General features: G+C 47.5%; 1 protein-coding gene and 1 long non-coding RNA gene across 3 annotated transcripts in view; one reads left to right on the top strand and one right to left on the bottom strand.

The window, feature by feature from the left end:
* The window catches only part of LOC310842216, a 554,664-nt gene that overhangs the window by 370,593 nt on the left and 156,214 nt on the right, over positions 1–27,857 (top strand). The gene's annotated exons all lie outside the window — the stretch shown is intronic.
* Positions 1–27,857, bottom strand: part of KIF13B (kinesin family member 13B) — a 175,057-nt gene that overhangs the window by 61,816 nt on the left and 85,384 nt on the right. For both annotated transcript variants that reach the window (XM_083732987.1, XM_083732988.1), the window contains exons 11-22: positions 27,317–27,529; positions 25,970–26,080; positions 23,545–23,679; positions 18,993–19,123; positions 16,539–16,625; positions 12,553–12,743; positions 10,470–10,680; positions 8,159–8,321; positions 6,556–6,702; positions 4,009–4,158; positions 2,960–3,088; positions 247–417 (exon numbers count right to left, since the gene is read on the bottom strand). In XM_083732987.1, coding sequence (XP_083589113.1) covers positions 247–417; positions 2,960–3,088; positions 4,009–4,158; positions 6,556–6,702; positions 8,159–8,321; positions 10,470–10,680; positions 12,553–12,743; positions 16,539–16,625; positions 18,993–19,123; positions 23,545–23,679; positions 25,970–26,080; positions 27,317–27,529 — 1,839 coding nt within the window. The remainder of the gene's footprint in view (positions 1–246; positions 418–2,959; positions 3,089–4,008; positions 4,159–6,555; positions 6,703–8,158; positions 8,322–10,469; positions 10,681–12,552; positions 12,744–16,538; positions 16,626–18,992; positions 19,124–23,544; positions 23,680–25,969; positions 26,081–27,316; positions 27,530–27,857) is intronic.

Raw genomic sequence — 27,857 nt, 5'->3', positions numbered from 1 at the left:
AGTCTGGAAAGGATTAATCCGTTTTGCATTACTTTCTATGGGAAAGCGCGTCTTGGTTTTGGAACGCTTTGGTTTTGGAACAGACTTCTGGAACGGATTAAGTTTGAGAACCAAGGTACCACTGTAAGCCACTCCTCTGCTCTGTACAGTTTTCACCGGAAGGCACCAAGGCGCAGGCAATAGATACTCCCACAGCGTAAAAACCCTCACTTTCTCTGCAGGGACTAAAAGCAGAAGCAAAATTACATTGCAGTGATCGAAGACCACCATGCCCCGTGGCTCCTTGCTGATGGGAGACAGAGAGGGGTCCACTTCTGGGGCCACCGTCACGGGTTCCATCTGATCCCAGAAGGAATACTTGCAGAAGACGAAGTTGGAGAGGTGTTGCGGCAAGCCGGTAGCCTGAAGGATTTTGATCTAGGAGGAAGCAAACACACACGGAGTCACGTTCCAACTGTGCAATTACACAGCAAGCTTTAAATCACATCTTTTTCGCTCCATAAGACGCACATGACCATAAGAGGCTCCAGGGGTCCCTTTACCTTTTTATCCCATGAAATAGATATGGATGATAACGCAGAATGAAAATCCCCACTAGGGGTCACTGAATGACCAGTTTGGGGGAAGGCACAGCTGGGGTTTGTTTTATTGGGGGGGGAGCAGACCCAAAGGATTTTCCCCTGGCTGTCTTGATGCGCACCTACTTCCCGAATGAAGTTCTATACAACTGGCGCACTGTTCCAAACAATAATGTTTCATATCGGACTCCACTGGAACTGCTCACAGCTCGGACTGCTGCTGCTGTGGTCTCATCCAGTGACCAGGGAACAGTCGAGAGGGACATTTCTGGTTAATTTCCTGGGTATCCTTGCAGTTTTGCCAGATTCCCTGATGGCCCATCTAGCCCTGTATCCTGTTTCCAACGGAGGACAGTCAGGCGCCTTCAAAAGTCCTCAAGGGAGGCGTGAAAAAAAGGACAGCTCTCTTCTAATGCAACATCAGTATACGCATTTATTTAATTTTATTTTTGTTTCATAAAATGGATAAAGCGCTCAAAGTGGTTTTCAAAAAGGATCAAGCAATAAAATGGCCACTAAGGAAAATCAAGAAGCAGTTTAAGGCATTGGAAAAGTTAAAATGGAAAGCTAGAAACATTCAGACGAGCAGGTTTGTCTATACAAATATACAGTGAAGGTGCCTGCTTGGGATCAGTAGGCAAGGAGATGTCAAGGAAATAAACAACTATCTGACTTTTAGAAGACATCTGAATGCAGCTCTGTTTAGGGAAGTTTCTAATGTTTGAGGTTCTATCGTGTTTTTAATATTCTGTTGGGAGCCACCAAGAGTGGCTGGTGAAACCCAGCCAGATAGGCGGGGTATAAATAATATTTTTATTTTTATTTTATTATTATTATTATTATTATTATTATTATTATTATTATTATTATTATTACAGTAGTACCTCGGGTTACATACACTTCAGGTTACATATGCTTCACGTTACAGACTCTGCTAACCCAGAAATAGTACCTCGGGTTAAGAACTTTGCTTCAGGATGAGAACAGAAATCGTGCTCCAGCGGCGCGGCGGCAGCGGGAGGCCCCATTAGCTAAAGTGGTGCTTCAGGTTAAGAACAGTTTCAGGTTAAGAATGGACCTCCAGAATGAATTAAGTACTTAACCTGAGGTACCACTGTATTATTCTTTCAAAGCGTTGCTGCCACAGTAAAAGATCGAGTTCTGACAAACATGGAATGGGCATCATGTGGCACCTGGACCTATTGAAGCAGTCGAGTGGGCACATATGGGTAGTGCCAGATTTACGTATAAGCTAAACAAGCTATAGCTTAGGGCCCCACTCTCTTGAGGGCCCCAAAAAAAGTTAAAGGGAAAAAACCTGGATGTACATTTCCAAACTATAAGATAGAAAACAAATCAAATAAAACCTACAGACAGCAACAGTGTTTAGTGTTGTGTAGGCTCCTGTGATGTAAGTCATGGGCCCCGCCTGCTAGCCTGCTCCCTAAAATATCCCTGGTTTGCTCATTTCTATATATAGGGTGCCTACATTCTGCTATTTATAATTATCAGTAGTTTGCATCATATATTTACACCTATTATTATTTCATGTTATAGCAAGTTTCTAGAGACTAGATTATGAGTCTTTGGAAATTGTGTTTCTAAAGGAACTTTTGTCATTGCCAAATGCCAAGGTGTTTGCATTATTGTTACGAATAAAAAATCATTTTACGTTAGGGCTTAATTATTTCACTATTAATATACCTCTTCTTAATTGTATTTCACTATTAACATACTTCTTCTTAATTGTATTTCACTATTAACATAAGTCTTCTTAATTGTACAGTATTTCACTATTAATATACTTCTTCCTAACTGTATTTCAGTTCAACAATTATTGACAAAATACATATGTGCAAATGGCTTTAGATACCTACTAGGTCCGTAAATGACCATATAGCATACAGTGGTACCTCTGGTTGCGAACGGGATCTGTTCCAGGCCCCATTCGCAAGATGAGCAGAACGCAACTCACGCCTGCGTTTCTGCGCATGCGTGGCTTGCGATTCGCCGCTTCTGCACATGACGTCATTTTGAGCATCTGCACATGCGCGAGCGTCGAAACCCGGATGTAACCCTTTCTGGTACTTCCGGGTCTCTGCGGGACACAACCTGAAAAGATTTAACCTGAAGCAAACATAACAAGAGGTGTGACTGTATATTCAACACGAAAAACAGCGCCAATTTGTTGTTGACAAAGGACAGCTGGATATATAAAGGCCCCATTACCTTCAGTAGCTTAGGGCCTCATCCAGCCTGAATCCGGCCCTGTATATGAGGGACGTATGCTGCCTCTGTAGCTATCAGACAGCTAATTGCCCGTTTTCTGTGCCTAGGTGCTTCGCAAAGGGAAGCGGGGACCACTGTCTCTGCAAACTCACCATGCACGCCAACTTGTGCTCCTGCAGGTCGTTCTCGCAGAATCCTTCCATGCCATCCTCGCCTCCTGCGATGCGCTCCCCAATCTCCCCGCTCACCCGCACGACTTCGACATGGAGGCGTCCGGCCACCTGTAAGGGGGGGGGGGAAATGGCTGGGTCACGGACCGGTCAGATGGATGCTGAGGAGTGGCGGGAGGCTGAGCGGCCGGGGAGCTGCCCCTGACCCCCACTTTGACACCCAGGAGGGGGAGATTTTTAGGAACCCAAAATAAAAATGCAACCCAAGACAAACCGTACACTATTTCTATGCAAAGTCCCAGAATGCGAAGAGGCGCCACCAGTAAATACAGAGAGCGTGTGGATGGTCCGGGAATCAGCATGTTTTTACATGAGTAGAATGTGTCCTTTTATTTAAAATGCATCTCTGGGTTATTTGTGGGGCAGGCCTGGTGTTTTTACATGAGCAGAATGTGTCCTTTTATTTAAAACGCATCTCTGGGTTATTTGTGGGGCCTGCCTGGTGTTTTTACATGAGCAGAATGTGTCCTTTTATTTAAAACGCATCTCTGGGTTATTTGTGGGGCCTGCCTGGTGTTTTTACATGAGCAGAATGTGTCCTTTTATTTAAAACGCATCTCTGGGTTATTTGTGGGGCCTGCCTGGTGTTTTTACATGAGCAGAATGTGTCCTTTTATTTAAAACGCATCTCTGGGTTATTTGTGGGGCCTGCCTGGTGTTTTTACATGACTAGAATGTGTCCTTTTATTTAAAATGCATCTCTGGGTTATTTGTGGGTGGGGCCGGATCCAGCCCAATTGCCTTCTAAACCCAGCTCACGGATGGTCCAGGAATCAGCGTGTTTTTACATGAGTAGAATGTGTCCTTTTATTTAAAATGCAACTCTGGGTTATTTGTGGGGCACAGGAATTTGTACTTTTTTCTTTTTTCAAAATATAGTCCGGCCCCCACGAGGTCTGAGGGACAGGGGACCGGCCCCCTGCTGAAAAGGTGTGCTGACCCCTGGCTTAGGTCACCCAGGAGAAACTCACCTCTCCTTTCTGATTGATGATGGGCACAGCGTACTGCAGCTTCACATCGTAGAAGAGGGACTCGAGGAAGACGTTCGCCACGCCGATGAGGCTGTGGTTCTCCTGCTCGTCGTAGAAAGGATCCGCTCGCCGGAAGTACGACCTCATGACCTTGATCGCGAAAGGGAGACAAGTGGCAAAGCTTTATGGTGACCAGATCCACAGACAGCTGCCATGGCACTATCTCACAAGATTGAGAACGGCAGATCTCGCTTTCTATTCCGCCTTTCCTCCCCGGTAACCCAGGGTAGCTACACAACTTTGAAAATGAAAGCGGTATGGATGTACTATTTCACAAAAAAGCATCTCTGTCCATGCTGGCAGGGGCCATGTGGTCCAAAATATCTGGAGAAAGAGTACGGCTGATCTTTGTATACAATAATAATAATCAAAGAACCTCTTTTGGGCTTCTGGGATAGAAAGGAAAATGAATGAACTTGTGGTGCCTGGATTGAACATCAGCTAGCAGTGGGAAGAATAACTAGATATTACTCTGGATTGAACACTGGACTACAGTGGTACCTCTGGTTAAGAACTTAATTTGTTTCAGAGGTCCATTCTTAACCTGAAACTGTACTTAACCTGAAGCACCACTTTAGCAAATGGGGCCTCCCGCTGCCACCGCACGATTTCTGTTCTCATCCTGAAGCAAAGTTCTTATCCCAAGGTACTATTTCTGGGTTGGCAGAGTCTGTAACCTGAAGCGTCTGTAACCTGAGGTACCACTATATTATGAGGAACTATTGTAGGTACAACTGACAGAAGTCACTTTTTACTCATCTCTTTCTTTCCCTTTATTCTATCATTCTTAAATATTTGCTTGTTTGATTTCTTCTTCATTTTCTTTCTTATTCGTTTTCTTGTTTCTGTTTTTTTTACCGTTATGTTGAAAAGCTTTATTAAAACTACCGTATTTTTCGCCCCATAGGACGCACCTAGTTTTTTTGGGGGGGGGGGAATAAAGGGAAAAAAATTTATTTCCCCCCCAGGTGCACTGCGCTAAGCCCGAAGCTTGGGGCGTGCTGAGCTCAGCGCACCCCAAGCTTCTGGGTGCTGGCAAGGTCTCTGCTAGCCGTGGGAGAGCCGCACGCTAATCCCGAAGCTTGGGTGCACGGAGCTCAGTGCGCCCCAAGCTTCTGGGTGCTGGCAAGGTCTCCGCTAGCCGTGGGAGAGCCGCGTGGCTCTCCCAGGGCTAGCGGAGCGCTGCGCTAATCCCGAAGCTTGGGGCGTGCGGAGCTCAACGCACCCCAAACTTCTGGGTGCAGGCAAGCTCTCCGCTAGCCCTGGGAGAGCTGGGTCTCCCACGGCTAGTGGATAGCTTCCTGAAGCATGGAGGGCGAGAGGGGTCGGTGCGCACCGACCCCCCTCGCTCTCCAGGCTTCAGGGAAAGCCTGCATTCGCCCCATAGGATGCACACACATTTCCCCTTCATTTTTGGAGGGGAAAAAGTGCGTCTTATTAAGTGCGTCTTATAAGGCGAAAAATACGGTATATCTGGTCCATGGGGTCACGAAGAGTCGGACACGACTAAACGACTAAACAACAACAACAACAACAACATATCCATGGTTGGGGAAGCTGGCCCAAGGCCACACCTCATACAGCTTTTCCAAACACCTGAGTCCCCCCCGGGTGTTGCTGAGACTACAATGCCCATCAGCCCCAGCCAGCGTCGCCCAATGGATGGTGGGAATTGTAGTCCAACAACATCCGGGGGAATGTCAGGAATCGCTGACCTAGCGCACCCACGGCAGGGGCGAGATTTGAACCGGGGGCCTTCCTAACATTCTCTCACGCTGCGACGCCACACCCCGGGGATGAGGAACCAATGTTGTGGAACTCCAGCTCCCATCATATCTGGCCACTGGTGGGAACTGTAGTCCGAGGGACCCAGAGAACCGTTCTGCTACTCAGGAGAAGCGGTGGCTCCATACCAGTTACAGATAGGTAGCCGTGTTGGTCTGCCATAGTCAAAACAAAAAAATTCCTTCCAGTAGCACCTTAAAGACCAACTAAGTTAGTTATTGGTATGAGCTTTCGTGTGCATGCACACTTCTTCAGATACACTGTAACAGAAGTCACCAGACCCTTCTATATAGTGAGAAGGTGGGGAGGGGTATTACTCAGAAGGGTGGTGGGAATGGTTGATTGGCAGATAGCTGTGATGAGCCTGTTGACGACTCTTAACGACTGCAATAGGTCTTACAGGAAAAAGCAAGGGGTGAGAAGGTGAAAAATGGCTTTGTCATGTATGTCTTTTTCCTGTAAGACCTATTGCAGTCGTTAAGAGTCGTCAACAGGCTCATCACAGCTATCTGCCAATCACCCATTCCCAACACCCTTCTGAGTAATACCCCTCCCCAACCTCTCACAATATAGAAGGGTCTGGTGACTTCTGTTTCAGTGTATCTGAAGAAGTGTGCATGCACACGAAAGCTCATACCAAGAACTGACTTAGTTGGTCTTTAGGGTGCTACTGGAAGGAATTTTTTTGTTTTGGCTCCATACCAGGTTGTCTTCCTCGCAGTCCTTCCATTCTTGATAGAGGTCCCTCATGTCTACCAGCCGATTTTCCAGCTTCTCCAGGGACCAGATCTGCTTGCCTTTCCCTTTCCTCCGAACTTGGATGGCCGGCTCACTAAGCACGGCACCTCGCTGCAGGGGAAGAAAGGACGAAGGAGGAGATTGGCGGGAGAGAGCAGAAATAAAATGTCAAGGCAAAAAGCAGCTTGGGAATGCGAATGGAATTTCCTTTAAAACGCAAAGCAAACTCACTCATAATACACCCAAAGAGCAACTAGAACTGGAATGTTTTCATGTTGCATGCAATAGAAGTATTGCACATGATGGAGAAGATATTTGATCCTTTATCTAGTTCATAAATTGTTAAGGAAACAACCCCAAAGAGGTTTATGAAGAGAATACATATTGTGAACCAGTAGGCTGAACCGAAGGCAAACGGCAGCTTGTTAAGATGAAAGCCTTTGATAGCTTAACCTCTTTATTTTTCAAGAAAACCCCTATACAGCGATACCTTGATTTACATACGTCTTGGTTTGCATACGTTTTGGATTACAAACAAGTCAAACCCAGAACTGCGTGTCCTGGTTTGCAATCACTTTTTGGATTACAGCCCATTTTATTTTGGATTACGAACAAAAAGAATTTTGGAGGCCTCATTGGCGAAAGCGCGCCTTGGATTACAACCTGTTTTGGTTTACAAACGCACCTCCGGAACGGATTATGGTTGTAAACCAAGGTACCACTGTATAGTTTTATAGGTAAAGGTCAAGGGACCCCTGACCATTAGGTCCAGTCGTGACAGACTCTGGGGTTGCAGCGCTCATCTCGCTTTATTGGCTGAGGGAGCCGGCGTACAGCTTCCGGGTCATGTGGCCAGCATGACTAAGCCACTTCTGGAGAACCAGAGCAGTGCATGAAAACGCCGTTTACCTTCCCGCCGGAGCGGTACCTATTGATCTACTTGCACTTTGACGTGCTTTCGAACTGCTAGGTTGGCAGGAGCAGGGACCGAGCAACGGGAGCTCACCCCGTCGCGGGGATTCGAACCACCGACCTTCTGATCAGCAAGTCCTAGGCTCTGTGGTTTAACCCACAGCGCCACCCACGTCCCTGTACAGTGTTATACTGTACCCCATACAGTGATACCTTGGGTTTTGGACCTAATCCATTCCGGAAGACCGTAGACTTCCGAAACGTACGAAAACTGAGGGGCAAAGGGCTGTCTGCAAATGCAATGGAGAAAATTGGGGGGAAACTCAACAGAAGCTGTTCAAATTCCGAGACGCGTTCGAAAATGGAAGCATTTGCTTCCGGGTTTTCGGCGTTCGAAAACCAAAACGTTCGGCTTCCGAGATGTTCAAAAACCAAGGTACCACTGTATTCTGTTGTAAAAGCATATGGCGTACCTAACTGATCGTGCAAATAAATAAGGTGTATGTTTTGGGGTTGTTGTTTTTTAACTAAAGCTGCCATTTTGGGCCTAAAAATACAAATGCTCTAAATCAATACATAATAATCATCGAAATTCCAGCTGGCCTAAGGAATCCATTCTCGAAAGACGGTGGATGTGGCCGGGCTAGTTCCTCACCTTTCTGTTTGCATTAAGGCTGGAGGCTGGGATCTGTAGGGTGACCTTGTATTCTGTCCGTTTGTCCATCTCTTCAGCGATGAAGCTGGCTTCTCTCACATACAAGTTGGCCTTCATAATCTGCTCCCTCAACTTCCTCAGGCTGTGGGTCAGCATCTCTTCCCTTTGGCGAAAGAGGAAACCGTGTGATTTGGAAAAGAAAAAGAGTTTGGAAGAAGAGTTTGGATTTGATATCCCGCTTTATCACTACCCGAAGGAGTCTCAAAGCGGCTCACATTCTCCTTTCCCTTCCTCCCCCACAACAAACACTCTGTGAGGTGAGTGGGGCTGAGAGACTTCAGAGAAGTGGGACTAGCCCAAGGTCACCCAGCAGCTGCATGTGGAGGAGCGGGGAAGCGAACCCGGTTCCCCAGATTACGAGTCCACCGCTCTTAACCACTACACCACACTGGCATTTCAACAGCTGCTAAGGATGCAAATCTCAAGGATCAGTTTTGAATTTGCACCGGGTGTTGTAATACGGCTACACTACCGCAAGCAGCAGAAGCTCAACTGTTTATGGGACCTCTATGCTGGTATCTGAACAGGGCAGGAGTGGTTTTGCAACTTCCATTGTCATTATCATTCCTAGATTTAGAGGGACCACCTTGTTTAAGAGCTCACAGTAAGCAGTTTGCCACTTTGAACTATGGTTTTTAGATCATGGTTTGGAGACGAACCATGGTTATCACTAACCATAGTTTACCCTGTTGGGACACCATGGTAAGCATGGGTGGTGAAACTGTGGCTGTTAAGGTGGTTGTTGAACTACAATTACATAATCGCAGACCACTGGTCATAATGGCTGGGGCTTTTGGAAGCTCAATAGCGTCCGAGAGCCACACACCCCTCCAGTAAACTATGGCTTGTATGAACCAGGAAGTGGGAGGACAGAGCACACAGGCCCAAAACATGTCCCTGATGAATAAACCATGGATTTGTCATCGTGCCTGGATGGGGTCACAATGCACCTATAAAATACAAAAGGCTAAGGTTGCAGTCCTCAACTCACTTACCTAGGGATAAGTCCCACTCATGCTGAGAGCAACAGTCTGTGATAGATTGCCATGCTCTGAGTGTTGTGGACTGCCAACCTTACTATATGCTTGTGAAACATGGACCACTTATAAACGCCCTCTCCAACTCCTCGAAAGATTCCATCAACGGTGTCTCCGAAAAATTTGACACATCACTTGGGAAGACAGGCGAACTATTATCAGTGTACTGGAAGAAGCAAAGATCACCAGTGTCGAAGCCATGAATCTTCAACATCAACTTCTTTGGACTGGTCATGTTGTGCAGATGCCTGATGATCGTCTTCCTAAGCAACTACTTTATTCCGGACTTAAAAACGGGAAGTGTAATGCTGGTGGTCAACAGAAGAGGTTTAAAGACCGGCTCAAGGCAAATCTTTAAAAATGTAGTATAAATACCAACAACTGGGAAACACTGGGCTGCCAGCGCTCCAGTTGGAGAACAGCCTTGACCAAAGGTGTCATGGGCTTTGAAGACACTCAAACTCAGGACACAAGGGAGAAACTTGCTAGGAAGAAGGCACATTCTATAATTTATTATAGAATGCAAGGGGGAAAAGGTAGAAAGAAATATACAGAGGTCGAATTGCTGTGGAGGGAAGAAGAGTGGGTGATGGGTTGTATAATTATGCAACTGTTGTAATTTAGATATTATATTTTATGTGAGGGAATCATTGGGAATTTTGGTTATTATGTGTCAGGGAACTGCTATCGGAGCCAGAGGGAGAGGGAGGGCTCCAGAGGGATTCTGGAGAGCGTCCCGGGAGGGAGAGAAGCAGCCCATCTTCTGGGGAAGGAAATCAGCGTAGCACCAGTGGAGAAGGGGGGCAGATGGGGGAATCGGCGAGGGGGCTCCATGACTCCTCGCCGGAAACCAGCGGGGAGAGCACAGGTCCTCCGCTGCCCACACCCTCCCTGCGCAGAAGACTTCCCGCAGGGAGAGTAGGAGGAGACTAGGCGTCAAAGAACTTCCTTGCTGGAAGAAGTTCAAGAAACGCCCACTGACGGATTCTGCCAGCGATTGAGACAGCCACGGGTGAGTGGCTGTCCGGACAGAAAGGGTTCACCCAGGTAACCCAGCCAGGTGTGGCGCCGATTTACGCACGAGCAACCCCTAGAACCATTACATGTATATATGTTAAGTTTCAATAAAGATCTTCAAATTATTTTTTTTAAAAAAGGCTGCGACTTCTACGCAGGTGCTCCTCCCACTGAACTGCTGTACTCCCTCCACTCACCTCTCTTCTGCCCACTGCCGAAGCCGCTGCTGAGCGTTGGGAGAGTGCCAGGAGAACCTCTCCATGGTGCGGAAGTGCTGTTTCTCAGGGGAAAGGCGCCTCCGGAGCTGCTCCAGCTCGTGCTCATACATCAGCCTCTGGCGCTCCAGCGCAGTCCGTTTCTCCTCCTCATGCTGCTGCTCCAGGCTTTGCAAAATCGACTGCATGGGGTCTAGGAAGGCGGAAGAGTTTGTTTCAGTCGGACGCGGGCCTCAGGCTCCGCAAAGCTCAATGGTATCTACAGAGGACCATTCCATCAATGGTGTCTCTGAATTTTACCCATCGCTTGGGAAGACAGGCAAACTAATGCCAGCGTAGTGGATTCATAATTGACTTCTGCTCAATGATTGAAACTAAGACCTTCACGTCGAATCGGACTATGGACTTACATGAACTTATCTCCATTCAGAAACTCTTAAAAGATAAAGGGACCCCTGACCATTAGGTCCAGTCGTGGCCGGCTCTGGGGTTGCGGCGCTCATCTCACTTTATTGGCCGAGGGAGCCAGCGTACAGCTTCCCGGTCATGTGGCCAGCATGACTAAGCCTCTTCTGGCGAACCAGAGCAGCACATGGAAACACCGTTTACCTTCCCGCTGGAGCGGTACCTATTTATCTACTTGCACTTTGACGTGCTAGGTTGGCAGGAGCAGGGGCCAAGCAACGGGAGCTCACCCCATCGTGGGGAATCGAACCGCCGACCTTCTGATCGGCAAGTCCTGTGGTTTAACCCACAGTGCCACCCGCCTCCCCAGAAACTCTTACTGTATCTCTAATCCTGTAATGAATTATTGTGTTATACATATCCTCATGAGTTTGAGTTCGTAATCTCTGTTTGAGTTTGTAATCTCTATCTGAGTTTGTAATCCTTGTCAGAATACACACTTTTGTATGGGTTAGTTTTTGTTACAACTGACTATTGATCTGTGAGTAGGGACCACTCCCACTATTGAAACTTATATTGGCCAGAGTTCTTGGTGTGCTTTTTTCTTAGCGTACTGGAAGGAGCAAAGATCACCAGCGTCAAAGCAATGATTCTTCAACATCAACCTCATTGAACCGGTCGTGTTGTTCGGATGCCTGATTATCGTCTTCCAAAGCAACTACTCTATTCCCAACTTAAAACTGGAAAGCGTAATGCTGGTGGTTAATAAAAGAGGTTTAAAGACTCTCTCAAGGCAAATCTAAAAAAATGTAGTATAAACACCAACAACTGGGGAAAAGCTGGCCTGCGAGTGCTCCAGTTGGAGAACAGCCTTTACCAAAGGTGTCATGGGCTTTGAAGACACTCGAACTCAGGACGCAAGGGAGAAACGTGCTAAGAGGAAGGCACGCTTGGCAAATCCACACCGTGATCAACTCCCGCCCGGAAACCTATGTCCCCACTGTGGAAGGACGTGTGGATCCAGAATTGGCCTCCACAGTCACTTACGGACTCACTGTTAAGACCGTTTTTATGGAAGACAATCTTGCTCAGCTACGAGGGATTGCCAAAGAAGAGAGAGAACCACGGAGAGGCACCATTCCTTACAAGCCTTGCCCGAGGTGCATTGCTTCGGAGAGCAATCCCAGGCAATGCTGCTCAGCATTGCAGCTGCTTGCTCAGTGCACCTATGAATTCAGAGCAAGAGAACCCATGTTTCTGAGCACAATTCAAAGTGTTGGTGCTGACCTTTAAAGCCCTAAATGGCCTCAGTCCAGTATACTTGAAGGAGCATCTCCACCCCCATTGTCCTGCCCGGACACTGAGGTCCAGCTCCGAGGGCCTTCTGGCGGTTCCCTCATTGCGAGAGGTTACAGGGAACCAGGCAGAGGGCCTTCTCGGTGGTGGCACCTGCACTGTGGAACACCCTCCCTTCAGTGGTGAAGGAAATAAGTAGCTATCTTATATTTAAAAGACACCTGAAGGCAGTTTGTAATATTTAATGCTGTATTGTTTTTAACATGCGATTGGAAGCTGCCCAGAGTGGCTGGGGAAGCCCAGCCAGATGGGCGGGGTATAAATAATAAATTATTATTATTCTTAGTACTATTATGCTCCTTACCGTTGCCACCCAGAGCTTTCATGGTGACCTCCATCTGCGCATATTCGTAGCTGAAGTTAATCTCGCTGGAAACCTCACTGGAGCTGTCCCCGTCCAAATCCAGTTGCTCTGAACTGTTGCTTCCTTTCATTGAATTGTCTTTGTCATCGTCCTCGGCTTCCGACTTCTTTTTCCTTTTCGGCAAATTCAGCCTGGAAGGGAGGGAGGGGTCCCATTAAAACTCTGGTCGATGCAAAAGATCCCCGCAGGGGGTTTGGACTAAATGGTACCTTCCATCTCTACAATTCTATGACCTTTGATCAAACTACAGGGTTATAATATATCTCCGGATATGCCCCTCGGAGAGCCTCAAGGTCCATAAATAGCAACATCCTAGAGGGCCCGAGCCCTAAGGAAGTCAGATTAGCCTCAACCAGAGCCAGGGCCTTTTCAACACTGGCTCCGGTCTGGTGGAACGCTCTGTCTCATGAGACCAGGACCCTGCAAGATCTGATTTCTTTCCGCAGGGCCTGTAAGACAGAGTTGTTCCGCCTGGCCTTTGGCTTGGAATCAATTTGATTCCCTCCCTCTTCTTTTTTCCATTCTCCTTCTATGTTGGAACTCCTATTTGGGGACTTCCCTGGCTTTTTTCTGGCCCACATAGGACCAGTTTGGATAGTTGGCCTTGGTGAAGACCTGACATTTTTATCCCCCAAAAAGTTTTTGATTGGGTTTGCACTGAAATGAGGCTGCATCTTAATGTTTTAATGTTGTATTTTAATCTTGTTTTTTAAGCTGCATTTCAATCAATTGTTTTTATATTTGGTGTTAGCCGCCCTGAGCCCAGTCTTGGCTGGGGAGGGTGGGGTATAAATATTTATTATTATTATTATTATTATTATTATTATTATTATAGCAAATGTTCCTGTGCCATGCAGGGAGGTGCCAGCCACTGCAACCAGCAGGTTTTGGTTCTAGTGAAAGTTACAGAGTGGGAGATCAACACCTTTATTGTTCGTTTTGTTTCAACCCACAGGGTACAATTCGCTCTTAGGCAACTCTTGCTCATTTCAGTAAGGCTGCTTACTCTAAGGTGGAGCCGTCTAGCCCAGACATGTCCAAAGTCGGTTCCGAGGGCCCAATCTGGCCCGCCGGTCAGTTTAATCCATCCCTTGTGGCAGTTTATTTCCTGGGGTAAAATCTGTAAAACCTCAACAACTTCAATCCTAAAAAAAAGGACTTTGAAAAATGTTTGGACACCACTGCAGTCTAGGCGATTTGAACTACCATATTTTTCGCTCTGTAAGACGCACTTTTCCCCTCCTAAAAAGTAAGGGGAAATGTGTGTGCGTCTTATGGAGCGAATGCAGGCGGGAGGCTCCGCTCAGCGCTCCCTGTAAAGAGCACTTTTCCTCGGGGAAAAGCCCCCAAGAGCCACACACACGCTCCGCGTGCTCTTTAAAGGGAGCGCAGCTCTTGGGGGAGCCTTCATCCCGCTGCCCGGGAAAGGCTGCGCGCGGCTATCCCATAAACCAGGACAGCCAGTGGGATTGCTGCGCTGCGATCCCCATTGCTGTCCTGGCTTCTGGCTTCACGCACGGCTCTTGCGCGAGGTGGGGGAAGGGACAGAGAGCCTGTGTACGGCTCTTGGGGGCTTTTCCCCGAGGAGGGAGAAGCCTGCAAGCGCCGCACACACGCTCCACACGGCTTGTGAAAGGGAGCGCTGAGCAGAGCCTGGGATGCATACAGGCTCTGCTCAGCGCTCCCTTTAAAGAATATTTTTTTCCTCGCATTCCCCCTTTGAAAATTAGGTGCTTCTTATGGTCAGGTATGTCTTATGGAGCGAAAAATACGGTACAACTCCCATCAGTCGCACTCAGCCTCAGAAGTGTTGCTCCCAAACCTCTGGAGGGCATAAGGTTGGGGAAGGCTGCAGTAAGGCATGTGCAGGCGAACATCTGGGAGGAATGCGCTGCGTTGCTACCTGGCAAGAGGGCGTGTGCCGCTCAAGTTTTCTAAAGCCAAAATTCCTCTGGTGAGCTCTAACCAACCAAACAGCTCTAAGGATTATATCCTTCAAACAGAAAACCACAGGCACGCCCTCCGTTCCCCATCCAGCTTTTATCCGGAATTAAAAGGCACCCAAGGGAGTTATTAAAAAATCACAGGGATTCATCTGCAATGCCAGAGGTCAAGGGAATCCTACAGGCCTAGGTGTGGACTTGCCAGGCTCCTGGTTTTTAAAGATTTTTTGCAATGCTTTTAAATTAAACCAGGACACCCAGTGACATAGCACTGCAAAGGTATACAGTGGTACCTCGGGTTAAGTACCGTATTTTTCGCTCTATAAGATGCACCAGACCACAAGACGCACCTAATTTTTGGAGGAGGAAAACAAGAAAAAAAAAACATTCTGAATCTCAGAAGCGAGAACAGCAAGAGGGATCACTGCGCAGCGAAAGCAGCGATCCCTCTTGCTGTTCTGGCTTCTGGGATAGCTGCGCAGCCTGCATTCGCTCCATAAGACACACACACATTTCTCCTTACTTTTTAGGATGGAAAAGTGAGTCTTATAGAGCAAAAAATACGGTACTTAATTCATTCCGGAGGTCTGTTCTTAACCTGAAACTGTTCTTAACCTGAAGCACCACTTTAGCTAATGGGGCCTCCTGCTGCCGCCGCGCCGCCAGAGCACGATTAAATCAGGGGTTCCCAAACCTTTTTGGGTCACTGCCCCCCGGGTTCCATAAACTCACCCCAGTGCCCCCTCTATAAAAAGCATCACTCAGAACAGCTGTTTGCATGACCCACTAAGGAACGGCACCAGAAAAGTCAGAACGGTAACAGTTAATTGCATGTTCATTTAAAGTCCCAATTAAAACAATTTAATTTACTGAACGGGATGCGGGTGGCGCTGTGGGTTAAACCACAGAGCCTAGGACTTGCCGATCAGAAGGTCGGCAGTTCGAATCCCCGCGACGGAGTGAGCTCCCATTGTTCAGTCGCTGCTCCTGCCAACCTAGCAGTTTGAAAGCACATCAAAGTGCAAGTAGATCAATAGATACCGCTCCAGCGGGGAGGTAAACGGCGTTTCCGTGCGCTGCTCTGGTTTGCCAGAACAGCTTAGTCATGCTGGCCACATGACCCGGAAGCTGTACGCCGGCTCCCTCGGCCAATAAAGCGAGATGAGCGCCGCAACCCCAGAGTCAGCCACGACTGGACCTAATGGTCAGGGGTCCCTTTACCCTACCTTAATTTACTGAACAAAACTGATGAACTTGACCCAGTGATACCAGATTTTCAAAGTCTAATAGCCATTTACACCTCCAGTGCCCCCCTGCCACCCACTTTCCTCTTAGAGCTCCCCACCCCCGGTAATTCCCCCCAGAGAGGGTGTACAGCCCACTTTGCATTTAATTATATCAACTATATATAACTCTCACATGGGCGCCATTGCCATTCCAAGAGAATGAGGGAGCTGTTCATGGCTCCTCTTTTTCGAGAAAAACAGCACAGATTCCATGTGCCTTGAAAGGCAAACGCATTGCTTGCTAACATCAACATGCAAGCTAGCCAAAACCCCAGCTTCATGAAATCTACAAACCCCGATCTTAGACTCCCTCTCAGTTTTAGAGAAATAATTTCCCCTGCCCTGAATACACGCACTTCTAAAAAGCTAAGAGGGCCTCCTCTTCTGCCTGCCTCTGTAATTCAAGCACTCGAGTAACCTACTTTGAAAACAAAACAAAAAGAGGAGAAAGAAAAACTGAAGCAAGGATCAGGAACCCGCCATGAAGTAAATCAGTACCTCTGACAACATCCGTTCAGGAGATGTGCATTTCACAACGGAGGCTGCAGCCCCCACAGCAAAGGGGCCACCGCCGCCAGGTTTGGTGAGATCCGGCGGTTCTATCTGGCGAACGCCGTTCAGCTCCACCCCGGGACCCTGAGAGCTTTCCAAAAACACAAAAGACAAAGCCAGGGAGGGACAAAGAGTAGCCGCCTACCTGAAAAAATGATTGTTTCCCCACAGAATCCTGTCTCCGTGGTGCAACTGTGTGGGGCCCGTCACAGCCGTGCCATTGACGAAGGTCCTGCGGAAGAGGAGGAGGAAGAGAAACAGAGTTAGGCCCTAAATCCTGCACCCCAATTATTAGAAGGCTGTGGTACGATGAGCAAAGGGGACTGGATCTGTTAGGGCCACTGTTATTTTTCTTTATACCTGCCTTTTTCCTGGACTCAAGGCGGCTTACGTAAGGCAGATAAAATGCAAAAAGCTAAAAGCACATCAAAGGTAATTGAAGAAGAGTTTGGATTTGATATCCCGCTTTATCACTACCCTAAGGAGTCTCAAAGCGGCTAACAATCCCCCTCAACGAACACTCTGTGAGGTTAGTGGGGCTGAGAGACTTCAAAGAAGTGGGACTGGCTCAAGGTCACCCAGCAGCTGCATGTGGAGGAGCGGGGAAGTGAACCCGGTTCACCAGATTACGAGTCCACCACTCTTAACCACTACACCACACTAGCTCTCACTTGCAAAACTGTAATAGAATTTGAACGATATTAAAAAAACAAATTAAACACAGATAATATAAATGGCACGGCACCATTGAAAGCTTTCCCCCAAAGTTCCCAAAAGCCTGCAGGGATAAAATAGCCTTTGTCTGCCAGCTGAAGGACAAGGAGGAAAACAGTCACGCTTCTCTAGGGAGGGAGTTAAGAAGTTTTCTGGGAGCAGCCACCAAGATCATGCACAGCTAAGGAAACTGGAAAATAACGGAGCATCTCCCATTTCCCTCACCCTGCAGATCCTTAGCATCTCAGTTTGGAAAGTCAAAATCCTTGTGAATGGAAGCACCCTCTCCTGAAAGCTTCGATCTCCTCGCTGTGGAAAGAGAACCGCACTCTCTCGGTTGCCGCAAAGCCCTTACTCTGTCTCTCCCGAGTCCTCTCGGCTCTCTGTTCCTGGAAACCTGGCCGAATTCTGTTTCCAAGTTCTCCAAGGTGGTCCTTTTCTGTCCCTCCTGGCTGGGAGCGGACAGAAAGGCAGCCAGTCTGGGCTCCCGCTGTGGGTGCCTTGCTCCCTATGGCCCAAGAGCTTTTGTAGCTGAAGTCAGTCCGGGCCCACCCAGGCCAGGTGGGAAAAGGCCTGCAAAGGAGGGAGCAGGTCTTCCAGGACTTACGGCCAAGATGGCCCCGGAAGCTCTAAGTCACTGCAGGGAGTGGCAGGTTAGCCTCACAGAGCGTCTGTCTCTCCCTCCCTCCCTCCCTCCCTCCCTCTCTCTCTTTTTACTGAATACATAAAAAAATTCCAAGCCGAGAAAGCCCACAGTTTTGGCACCATGTCTCCATTTAAATTCTCTGCATTGATTTGTTCTGTTTAGAATGAAGTGGGATGTTGAGAAAGGAGGGAAGGGGGGGTTGCAGGCAGCTGAAGGGGGAGCTGGGCAATTTCCCCTAATTTCCCAAAGTGGAATTTCAGAATTCCTTCCATGTTTTATGAACCACTCTGCAGGAAAAGCCACAAGGCTTTCTTTCAGGAAAGAAAGAGAAGGAGGGAGGGGAAGAGAGAAAGATGGATGGGTGGAAGGAAGGAAGGAAGGAAGGAAGGAAGGAAGGAAGGGTTATAAGGATTTTAAGATCTCAAATATAAATATTCATAAATGCACACATATCTAAATATATGAACCACATGTCAGAAATAGTACAGGAGAGAAATCCTGGAGCCATTTTGACTCTCCCAGTGACCTCAAATATTCCTCTTCAGTGAGGGAGGCAAATGGGGAAAGCCTTCCCATTGTCTTTTTGCTTGCAAATCCTGAAGAAGTGTGCATGCACACGAAAGCTCATACCAATAACAAACTTAGTTGGTCTCTAAGGTGCTACCGGAATGAATTTTATTTTTTTGTTTCGACTACGGCAGACCAACACGGCTGCCTACCTGTAACCTGTCTTAAGGGCGTATTTGTGTATGAACAGGGTGAGCCTGTGACCTGGACTCAGGAACTAGAGTATTAACCATCACAAAAGAATGGCCAGGCTGCCCAGGTAATGCAATCAGTGACCTTTATCAGGTATCCTGGCAGGCAGGATTTCCGCTGCAGACCGCCTCCTTCTGTGATGTATGTATGATGTGGGGGGGGTTTTTTGGGGGGGTTGGTTTTGAGCTACAGGGTGGGCAATTTCAAAAGTCTATTTTGTGCACCATTGTTCTGGATTCCTCCTCCTTCCTGCGTGTGGTGAGTGAGGACCCTGTTGCAACAGATCAATAAAGACCAGGCTTACTAGCCGCTTTGCTTCTCAATAGTCTCTGGTTGGCCTCTATTATTTTCTCCTACCGATGGGGAACCCACTTAAGGACTCTATATGAAGCTCCGGAATACACTATAAGGGAAAGGAGCAGTTTTTCTTGTAATGGAAGGAGAGAGAGAGAGAAAGAAATAAATAAACACTCATCTTACCTAGTATTCTTCTGGGGTGTCAGCATAACCTGACCGTCCAAAGTGATGTCAATTATACAGTGTTCAGGCAGAATGCCCATGCCACAAAGCTGGATGTCTTGGGAGTTATCTGACCCAATCAACGTGTGCTCCTGCAAAAGGTTCAAGGTTGATGGGCGGTTTAAAAGACAGCAAAAGTGTGGGGGTGCATTTGTTCAACATGGGAGGAAGATCCATAGCTCAGTGGCAGAGGACCTCCACTGAATTGCAGGGGGTTGGGATAGATGACCCACGGGGTCCCTTCCAATTCTACGATTCTATGCACCCGAAAAATCCCAGGTTCAATCCCAGGCAGCCCCAGAAGCCCCAGCCTGAAACCCTGTGGAGCTGCTGCCAGTCAGGATATCTGTTGTTGTTGTTGTTGTTGTTGTTATATTTGATTATATCCTGCTTTCCCCCCCAGAACCAGGACTCCAGGTGGCTCACAAAAATGTAAACCTACGCAGATAAGACGCAACTAGCTAATATATATATATATATATGGGGCAACTGTTAAAAAAGTCATTAAACTCTCTCTGGGACTGAAGATACATAAAATGAAAGGGTTTAAAGTCAGTGAGAAAGAGGAGGGTTGGTTTGAGAAAATATTGGATTATTTGGGCAGGGGCAATTAAAATGTTAAAAGTTAAATAAACCTTGTGGAGGGAGGAGGGTTAAGATGTAAAAATTGTACATATGGTTGATTTGAATATGTTATTATTGATTATGTATACCCAATGTATCAGCCGCCTGGGAGTTTTCACTCTTCGTTTTCGCTGTTTTGTGTTTTGGTTGTTGGTAAAAAAAAAAATTAAAAAACAAAAAAACCCACAACTATCTATGGGATTAAAACAATGCAAAAAACACACACCCGTATCTACTAAAATACGGAAAGAAATAAAACTATAACTGAACCAGTGGGTCTGACGCAGTATAAGGCAGCTTTCAGTGTCCCTAACTTGTGAAGAATCTGACCTGCATCAATTCAATCTTATACTGTATCAGAAAAAAAAATTCGGCTAACGTACCCCCAGAATTGAGTAGGGCCCCACCTCTCTCTCTCTCTCTCTCCCCTCAACCCCTTGTTCTCTCTTTCTTTCTTCCACCCCTGATGCTTCCTCTAGGATGCCATGAAACGGGCCCAAGATTTATTGCCCTCTCCAACTGCTGGCGTCTCCCTTGATCCCAAGAGCAAAAATCCAGCTTTTAAAAATTATTTTTCATTTGTCAGAGGAGAAGCAAATCTGCGACATAAGGCGGACGACAGCAGATGAGGCGGCGCTGTGAGTTTGTTTGCACAGATTCCTGGGAATAACATATACTGGATCAGGTCCACTGTCTTCAGAACACCTGCCGACTCTTTTCCTAGAGGACGGACTGCATTAAATAAGGAGGACCTTGTTTATTCCCCTCTATCGCACCAGGATCTGAAAGCGCCCGCTTCCTCTTTCTCGCCCCTCCCTGTATTCTCCTGACCTCTAACTTATCAGGGCGCCGAGAGGAAACCCGATCCTTCTGCAAGCGACTCAAGGTCACCCTCCTGAATTTGTCTCGCTGCCAAGGCATTCTTGCTGCGCCTTCAGGCTCAGAAACGGGTGTGTTTGTGTGTGTGTCGGCTGACAAAGCACTTTTGAGTCACAGCCCAGACACCTACACCTCCGGGAAGTTCTCCGGATCCACTCCAAAAGCCTCCGATCAGCTCTTTTGCTGCTTTTTATCAAGCAAGCAAGGGGGGGGGGGGTTCTGAGGAACCATCCCAGCCCTGCATTCTTCCGGCTGCTGCAAAGCAAGCTCTCCTTAAAGAGGGAGCTCTTGCAACGACCAATGGTCCATCTGGCTCTGCAATGCTTGCACGGACTGGCAGCAGCTCTCCGAAGAGCTAATGGATTGAGGTTGAATCCCGACAAGACAGAAGTACTGTTTTTGGGGGACAGGGGGCGGGCAGGTGTGGAGGTCCTGAATGGGGTAACTGTGCCCCTGAAGGACCAGGTGCGCAGCCTGGGAGTCATTCTGGACTCACAGCTGTCCATGGAGGCGCAGGTCAATTCTGTGTCCAGGGCAGCTGTCTACCAGCTCCATCTGGTACGCAGGATGAGACCCTACCTGCCCACGGACTGTCTCGCCAGAGTGGTGCATGCTCTGGTTATCTCCCGCTTGGACTACTGCGATGGGGCTCTATGTGGGGCCACCTTTGAAGGTGACCTGGAAACTACAACTAATCCAGAATGCGGAAGCTAGACTGGTGACTGGGGGAGGCCGCCGGGACCACATAACACAGGTCTTGAAAGACCTACATTGGCTCCCAGTCTGTTTCCGAGCACAATTCAAAGTGTTGGTGCTGACCTTAAAACCCTAAGCGGCCTCAGCCCAGTATACCTGAAGGAGCGTCTCCACCCACATCGTTCTGCCCGGATGCTGAGGTCCAGCTTCAAGGGCCTTCTGGCAGTTCCCTCATTGCGAGAAGCAAAGCTACAGGGAACCAGACAGAGGGCCTCCTCGGTGGTGGCACCCACCCTGTGGAACGCCCTCCCATCAGATGTCAAAGAGATAAACAACTACCTGACATTCAGAAGACATCTGAAGGCAGCCCTGTTCAGGGAAGTTTTTAATGTGTGACATTTTAATGTATTTTTGATCTTTCTTGGAATGGGTGGGCGGGGTACAAATAATTTATTATTATTATTATTATTGTTGTTGTTGTTATTAGAGAAGAGGCATTATTATTATTATTATTATTATTATTATTATTATTATTATTATTATTATTTATACCCTGCCCATATGGCTGGGTTTCCCCAGCCGCTCTGGGTGGCTGCCAACAAAAGATTAAAAATACATTAAAACATCGGTCATTAAACACTTCCCTAAACCGGGCTACCTTCAAATGTCTTCTAACCATCAGATAGTTGTTTATTTCCTTGACATTTGATGGGAGGGAGTTCCACAGGGCAGGTGCCACCACTGAGAAGGCCCTGTGCCTGGTTCTCTGTAACCTCACTTCTTGCAGGGAGGGAACTGCCAGAAGGCCCTCGGAGCTGGATCTCAGTGTCCGGGCTAAACGACGGGGGTGGAGACGCTCCTTCGGGTATACTGAACCAAGGCTGTTAGGGCTTTAAAGGTCAGCTTTTAATTGTGTTTGGAAACGTACTGGGAGGCAATGTTATAACAAGTTTCCACTTCAAACCACAGTCACAACTGCTTGTGCACATGCAGGAAGACTCGGGTTCTAGTCAGTAGCGAAACAGTGCTTTAGAGATACAACCTACAAAGTCTCTACCTCAGACTTCACATCAGCTAGAATCTCTCTTCCGACCCAAACATGGTTGATGCTTCATGGTGTTTTCAATATTGTGTTCGGAGCCATCCACAGTTAATTATACAGTCATACCTTCTCTAAGGTAGTCTATTTTAAAGTTTTTATGTGTTAATATGCCTATCGCACTTTTAAACTTGAAATCTATTGTTTAAATGTTTGTTTTGCTATTGGGATTGTAGTTCCATTTGTGTTTCTCAAGCTGGTCTCTGACCGTAATAAATTTCATGTTCATGATCATATACAGTCGTACCTCGGAAGTCGAATGGGACCCGTTCCAAAGGTCCGTTCGACTTCTAAAACACTCGGAAACCAAGGTGTGGCTTCTGATTGGCTGCGGGAAGCTCCTGCAGCGAATCGGAAGCCGCGTCGGATGCTTGGGTTCCAAAGAACATTCGCAAACCGGAACACTCGCTTCCGGGAGCCAAAACGTCCGACTCGCAAGGCGTTCGCGAACCAAGGTACGACTGTAATTCATAATCATAAAAGTGTAGAATCACGGCATCATAGTGTTGGAAGGGACCCACGGGTCATCTATTCCAACCCCCTGCAATGCAGGAATCTCAACTAAAGCATCCATGACAGATGGCCATCCTGTTAGAATTCCTGCTCCATGATTGCAGTCATGGGACTGTTGTCTTTCACATGACGGTGTATGTTTTGACTCCACAGAGTGGGAAGTGACGGAGACAGGATGTTTGTGTTACTGTGTTCCGTGAAGTGGGACTATTGTCCTTTTTCTCTTTGCTGGCTGATGCTAGAGAGAGAAGGAGCCATGTTGCAGTGCTCCGTGTCTGTTTATATGTAAATAAAGTAGATTAGCCAAAATGCTGAGCTGCTGAGGTCTATCACGCAAGCTGTGAAGACTCTGCAGATCCCTAAGTGTGCCGATGTCTGTTGGCATCGGTCGCTGTGATATTCGGGCAGAAGAAAGCTTTGGAAGCTCCCGAACGATCGACCAGGAGGGAGAGAACATGCCAGTTGGGCATGTGTCTCTGCCAGGGTCTTAATCGAGTGCAGGATGAGCTCCTGATACATCCAAGCTCTGCTTACAAACCTCCAAGGAAGTCATCATCATCATCATCATCATTTTCTACAACTACCACTACTGCTTCAATAGCTGGCAGATTCTGCCAGAGTGGGACTCATGAACTGAACTCACACCCGAGGGGGGGAAGCTTTCGTTTGGAAATGACCCCGTGTAACGTTCCGGCATTTCACCTTTAAGTAGTAGACCAGGAGCTCGTTGAGAGCGGGATCCGCGTTCAGATTCACCAGGAAGCACTTGTTATCGCCAACTTTGATCCCAGAAGACTGGAGGGAGATCCCAAGGCTTTCAAGTTGCTTCTGCCGCTCCTGCGCGAAGGAACAAAAATCTTACGAGAAAGCAGGGTTGGGGGATTGGGGAGGGATGATGGACTGGGTGATGGCCAATAAACTGAAGTTAAATGAAATTATTTTAGAATGTTGTATCATTTTATTGTTGTTAGCCGCTCTGAGCCCGGCTTCGGCTAGGGAGGGTGGGATATAAATAAAAAATTATTATTATAATTATTAAAAGGTAGGAAAACGGTAAAGGCAACTATGGGGTTGCAGCTCTCATCTTGCTTTTCAGGCAAAGGGAGCCGGCATTTGTCAACAGTTTTCCGGGTCATGTGGCCAGCAGGACTAAACCTCTTCTGGCGCAACGGAACGCCGTGACGGAAACCAGAGCGCATGGATATGCCGTTTACCTTCCCGCCGGAGTGGTACCTCTTTATCTACTTGCGCTGGTGTGCTTTCGAACTGCTAGGTTGGCAGGAGCTGGGACAGAGCAACGGGAGCTCACTGTGTCGTGGGGAATCGAACAGCCAACCTTCTGATCGGCAAGCCCAAGAGGCTCAGTGGTTTGGACCACAGCGCCACCAGCATCCCTAAACTAAAATTAAATCCTGGCAAGACGGAGGGTGCCGAGCAAGCAGGCACACAGCTTTGGAGTACTAAGTGGTAAGCCTTAGTGGCAAGGGGTAATCCATGCAGCGAGGGCCAATTCTGGACAGGGAGAGTATGGCCTCAGTGGTCCAACAAGCTCCAAGTTAGATTACTACAATGCACTCTACATGGGGCTAACCTTGAAGGTGGAAGCGTTAGCTAGCACAGAATGCTGCTGCCTGGTTATGGTAAAGGTAAAGGTAAAGGGACCCCTGACCATTAGGTCCAGTCGTGGCCGACTCTAGAATTGTGGCGCTCATCTCGCTTTATTGGCTGAGGGAGCCGGCGTACAGCTTCCGGGTCATGAGGCCAGCATGACTAAGCCGCTTCTGGCAAACCAGAGCAGCGCACGGAAACGCTGTTTACCTTCCCGCCGGAGCGGTACCTATTTATCTACTTGCACTTTGACGTGTTTTCGAACTGCTAGGTTGGCAGGAGCAGGGACCAAACCACGGGAGCTCACCCCGTCGTGGGGATTCGAACCGCCGACCTTCTGATCAGAAAGTCCTAGGCTCTGTAGTTTGACCCACAGCGCCACCCGCGTCCCTCTGCCTGGTTATGGTACAGAGAGGCAAAAAGTGACCTTAGAACCAATATTCCCAAGACCTAGAAGCTATTGAGTTCTACTCAAGAAGTTAGTATAATAAATAAAAATAAACTTTCATTTATACCTCGCCCTTCCCAGTTTAAAAACCAGGCTCAGGGCGACTAACTGCAAATATAAAACATTGATTAAAATACGACTTAAAAGCAGCATAAAACACAACCTAGAATGCAGCATCAATATCAATAAAATTCAAAAATTTCAGGGATCATTTCAGGGGCGGGGGACCCAGTAAGTAGACATCAAATGATCACCAGGGCTAACTGGCCAAGTTGGTCCTACTAGGACCAGCAAGGAGACCAGGGACAAATTTAAATGTGGGGTCCCAGAAAGGGGCTCTTCATAGAAGAGGAAAGGGAAAAGGGAATACAGGATCAGGCTAGTTCAAATTGAAGGCCAGGCGGGATAGCTCTGTCTTACAGGCCCTGCGGAAGGGGATCACGTGTAAAATGTACTAAATGACTACAAAGCAGTGCCTTCACCAGGACTCTCCAAATTTAAGATTTGGGGATGAGGCCCAACTCATCCTCCTGCGAGGAGGACTAGCAAGAAGAGGGAATCTGACGCATTGCAGGGCACTTTTGGTGGTGTCCCCTCCTCTGTGGAACTCCCTCCCAGGGGGGATGTAAATGCTTCTTCTACATTTATCCAGTTGAGAGTTTTATGAGGTTTTTCTGCTGATGGTTTTAACGACGGTCTGCAATATGTAATCTTCGCCTTTACCATCATTTTTGCGTAATTCTATTATCGTTTGCCACCTCCCCTTCGGGGAGGGAGATCGGATTGCAAATCGGAAGTAACAAACGAACGAACAAAACAAACAAAGTGGTATCTAGTCCATGAAAGCTAATGCCGTAATAAATCTGTTTGCCAGTAAACACGTCCTTTGTTTCTGAAAACAGTAATAATCTCCCTTGGAAAACAACCACCCCAGGAATTAAGCAAAAACCCATTTGGAAGGCATGAATTGGCCAGCTTAAGATACCATAAAGTCATGTGAAGGGATTATTTGAGTGAGGAAAGTGCCTCTCATTCTGCACCCCCAGCCCCCCTCAAAACAGAAATACGGACCTGTGCGATCTCCTCTGTTTTCCTCAGTTTCTCTTCCCAGGTCACAGTCATCTCCTGGATAAGTTTCTCAGACTCCTCCAAGCGGTCTTTCAGTTCTGGAGACTTCATAGCCTGTGAAGTCGCATAAAGGAAAGGGGAGAGAAAGCAGGAGAAGGAATATTTCTCAGAAATACCACTACTTAAGGCTAGGTGGGTGTGTGGGGCTCCCAGCTCTCTTATCACTGTGATCCGAGTTGCTGAGAAAAGGAACCAAAGATGCTGCGCTCAGGAATCGGCTGCCGTGATGCGTGAGGTTTTAGCTGAGGGCACCGGCATGGGAAAAGAACCAGCCTTGCAAAACTTGACTTCATTAGTGCAAAACAAACAGTTATAAGATGGCCAAGGTCTGTGCCAAGGTGAGAGGGGTTAAAAGGTACCGGCAGAGGGGGACTTTGGGTTGCCAAAAGAGCAGGAAAACAAACCTCAAAAAAAAACAAAAACCCACCAACAACCCGTGAGAGAGATTTGAGATGCCTGGCTGAAACAAAACAACTTTACGGGAACTCTTTAATGAGCTGTAAATTGGAGGGCTGTCACTCAATTAAATGAACTCATAGCTGAATGAATTTTGCCTATGAAAGAACACCTTTTTTTTTTAGAGTCGCATTTTAGAGTCCCAGAAGGAGCCATCACGAAAGAGGCCTTCGCTTCTGTGTGAAAACAGAGGGTGCCTCTTCTCAGGTGTCACCTACCGCCAGCAAACAATGTTGGCAAGGAACTAAATATATTTGCAAAATCTGGTGCAGGTCTTTGCGGACAGTTACCGTATTTTTCGCTCCATAAGACGCACCTAGTTTTTAGAGGAGGAAAGCGGGAAAGCCACGTTTTGGGGGGGTCAGCTCACAGTTGTGCAGCTTCTTTTGCAAAGGGGGAAAGCCCCCTTTTTTTGAGAATCAGTTCACAGTTGTTGAGCTTACTTTGCAAAGGGAAAAAAAATCCTGTTTTTATGGGGTTCAACTCACAGTTCTGCAGCTTCTTTAGGAAAGGAAAGGGAGCTGTTTCTACAGTTTCCAGACAGATAATCTAATCAGCCAGTCACATGTCGCTGGGGAAACAAACAGCCTCCATCTGCAGAACATTCAGCAATGGAGGGCTGGGCAAGGCGCCGGAAAGGGAGCCAGCGATCGACCGCACATTTGCTCCATAAGACGCACAGACATTTCTCCTTACTTTTGAGGAAGAAAAAGGTGCGTCCTATGGAGCGAAAAATACCGTAAATCAGTCCATTAGAAAAAAACAGAAGTTCTATTTAATCGGCTAACTGGGCACTGCAGGACCAAGGAAACTCATTCCACACAGCAAACCCACCTCGGCTTTGGTGAGCTGTTCCCTGAGTTTCTCCACTTCCTCCCGCAGTTCCCGGATGATCCGGGCGTTGGGGTCTTCATTCACCACGGCGTGGTTGACGATGTTCTTGGCCCGGTCGGCATACCGCAAGGTGGAGAGGGTCTCGTCGTAATTATCTGCCGCAGGGCTCACCGTAGCGACCATAGCGGTTTTGCTGTTGCCCCCGAGGCTGTCCTGGGAAGTGATATCATGGGGTAAGAATGTGGGACAACAGAGGGAACAGATTTCTTGCAGACGGAACTCGCCCTCCGCTCGACTTGACACACATTTTGCTACACACAAGTAAACCCCCCAAAGAGCAGCCAATTTCTATATCCAACCATGTTGGCAAATAGCTCGTGGTTTTCAAAAGAGCAGCCTTCTTCAAGAAAGTCCAGCATCTGCACTTTGGAACTCCCTGCCACTTGATATCAGGCAACTTCCTTTGCTGTGCTATTTTCTGCCTCTGCTGAAAATACTTTAGTTTATAAGCCAGTTTTTGAACATTTTTCGGAAGCCGAAC

Source organism: Podarcis gaigeae, assembly GCF_964106915.1.
Source record: "Podarcis gaigeae genome assembly, chromosome: 3".
Taxonomy (NCBI): domain Eukaryota; kingdom Metazoa; phylum Chordata; class Lepidosauria; order Squamata; family Lacertidae; genus Podarcis; species Podarcis gaigeae.
Note: the sequence above shows the minus strand (reverse complement) of the source record. Positions and strands in the feature narration are given on the sequence as shown.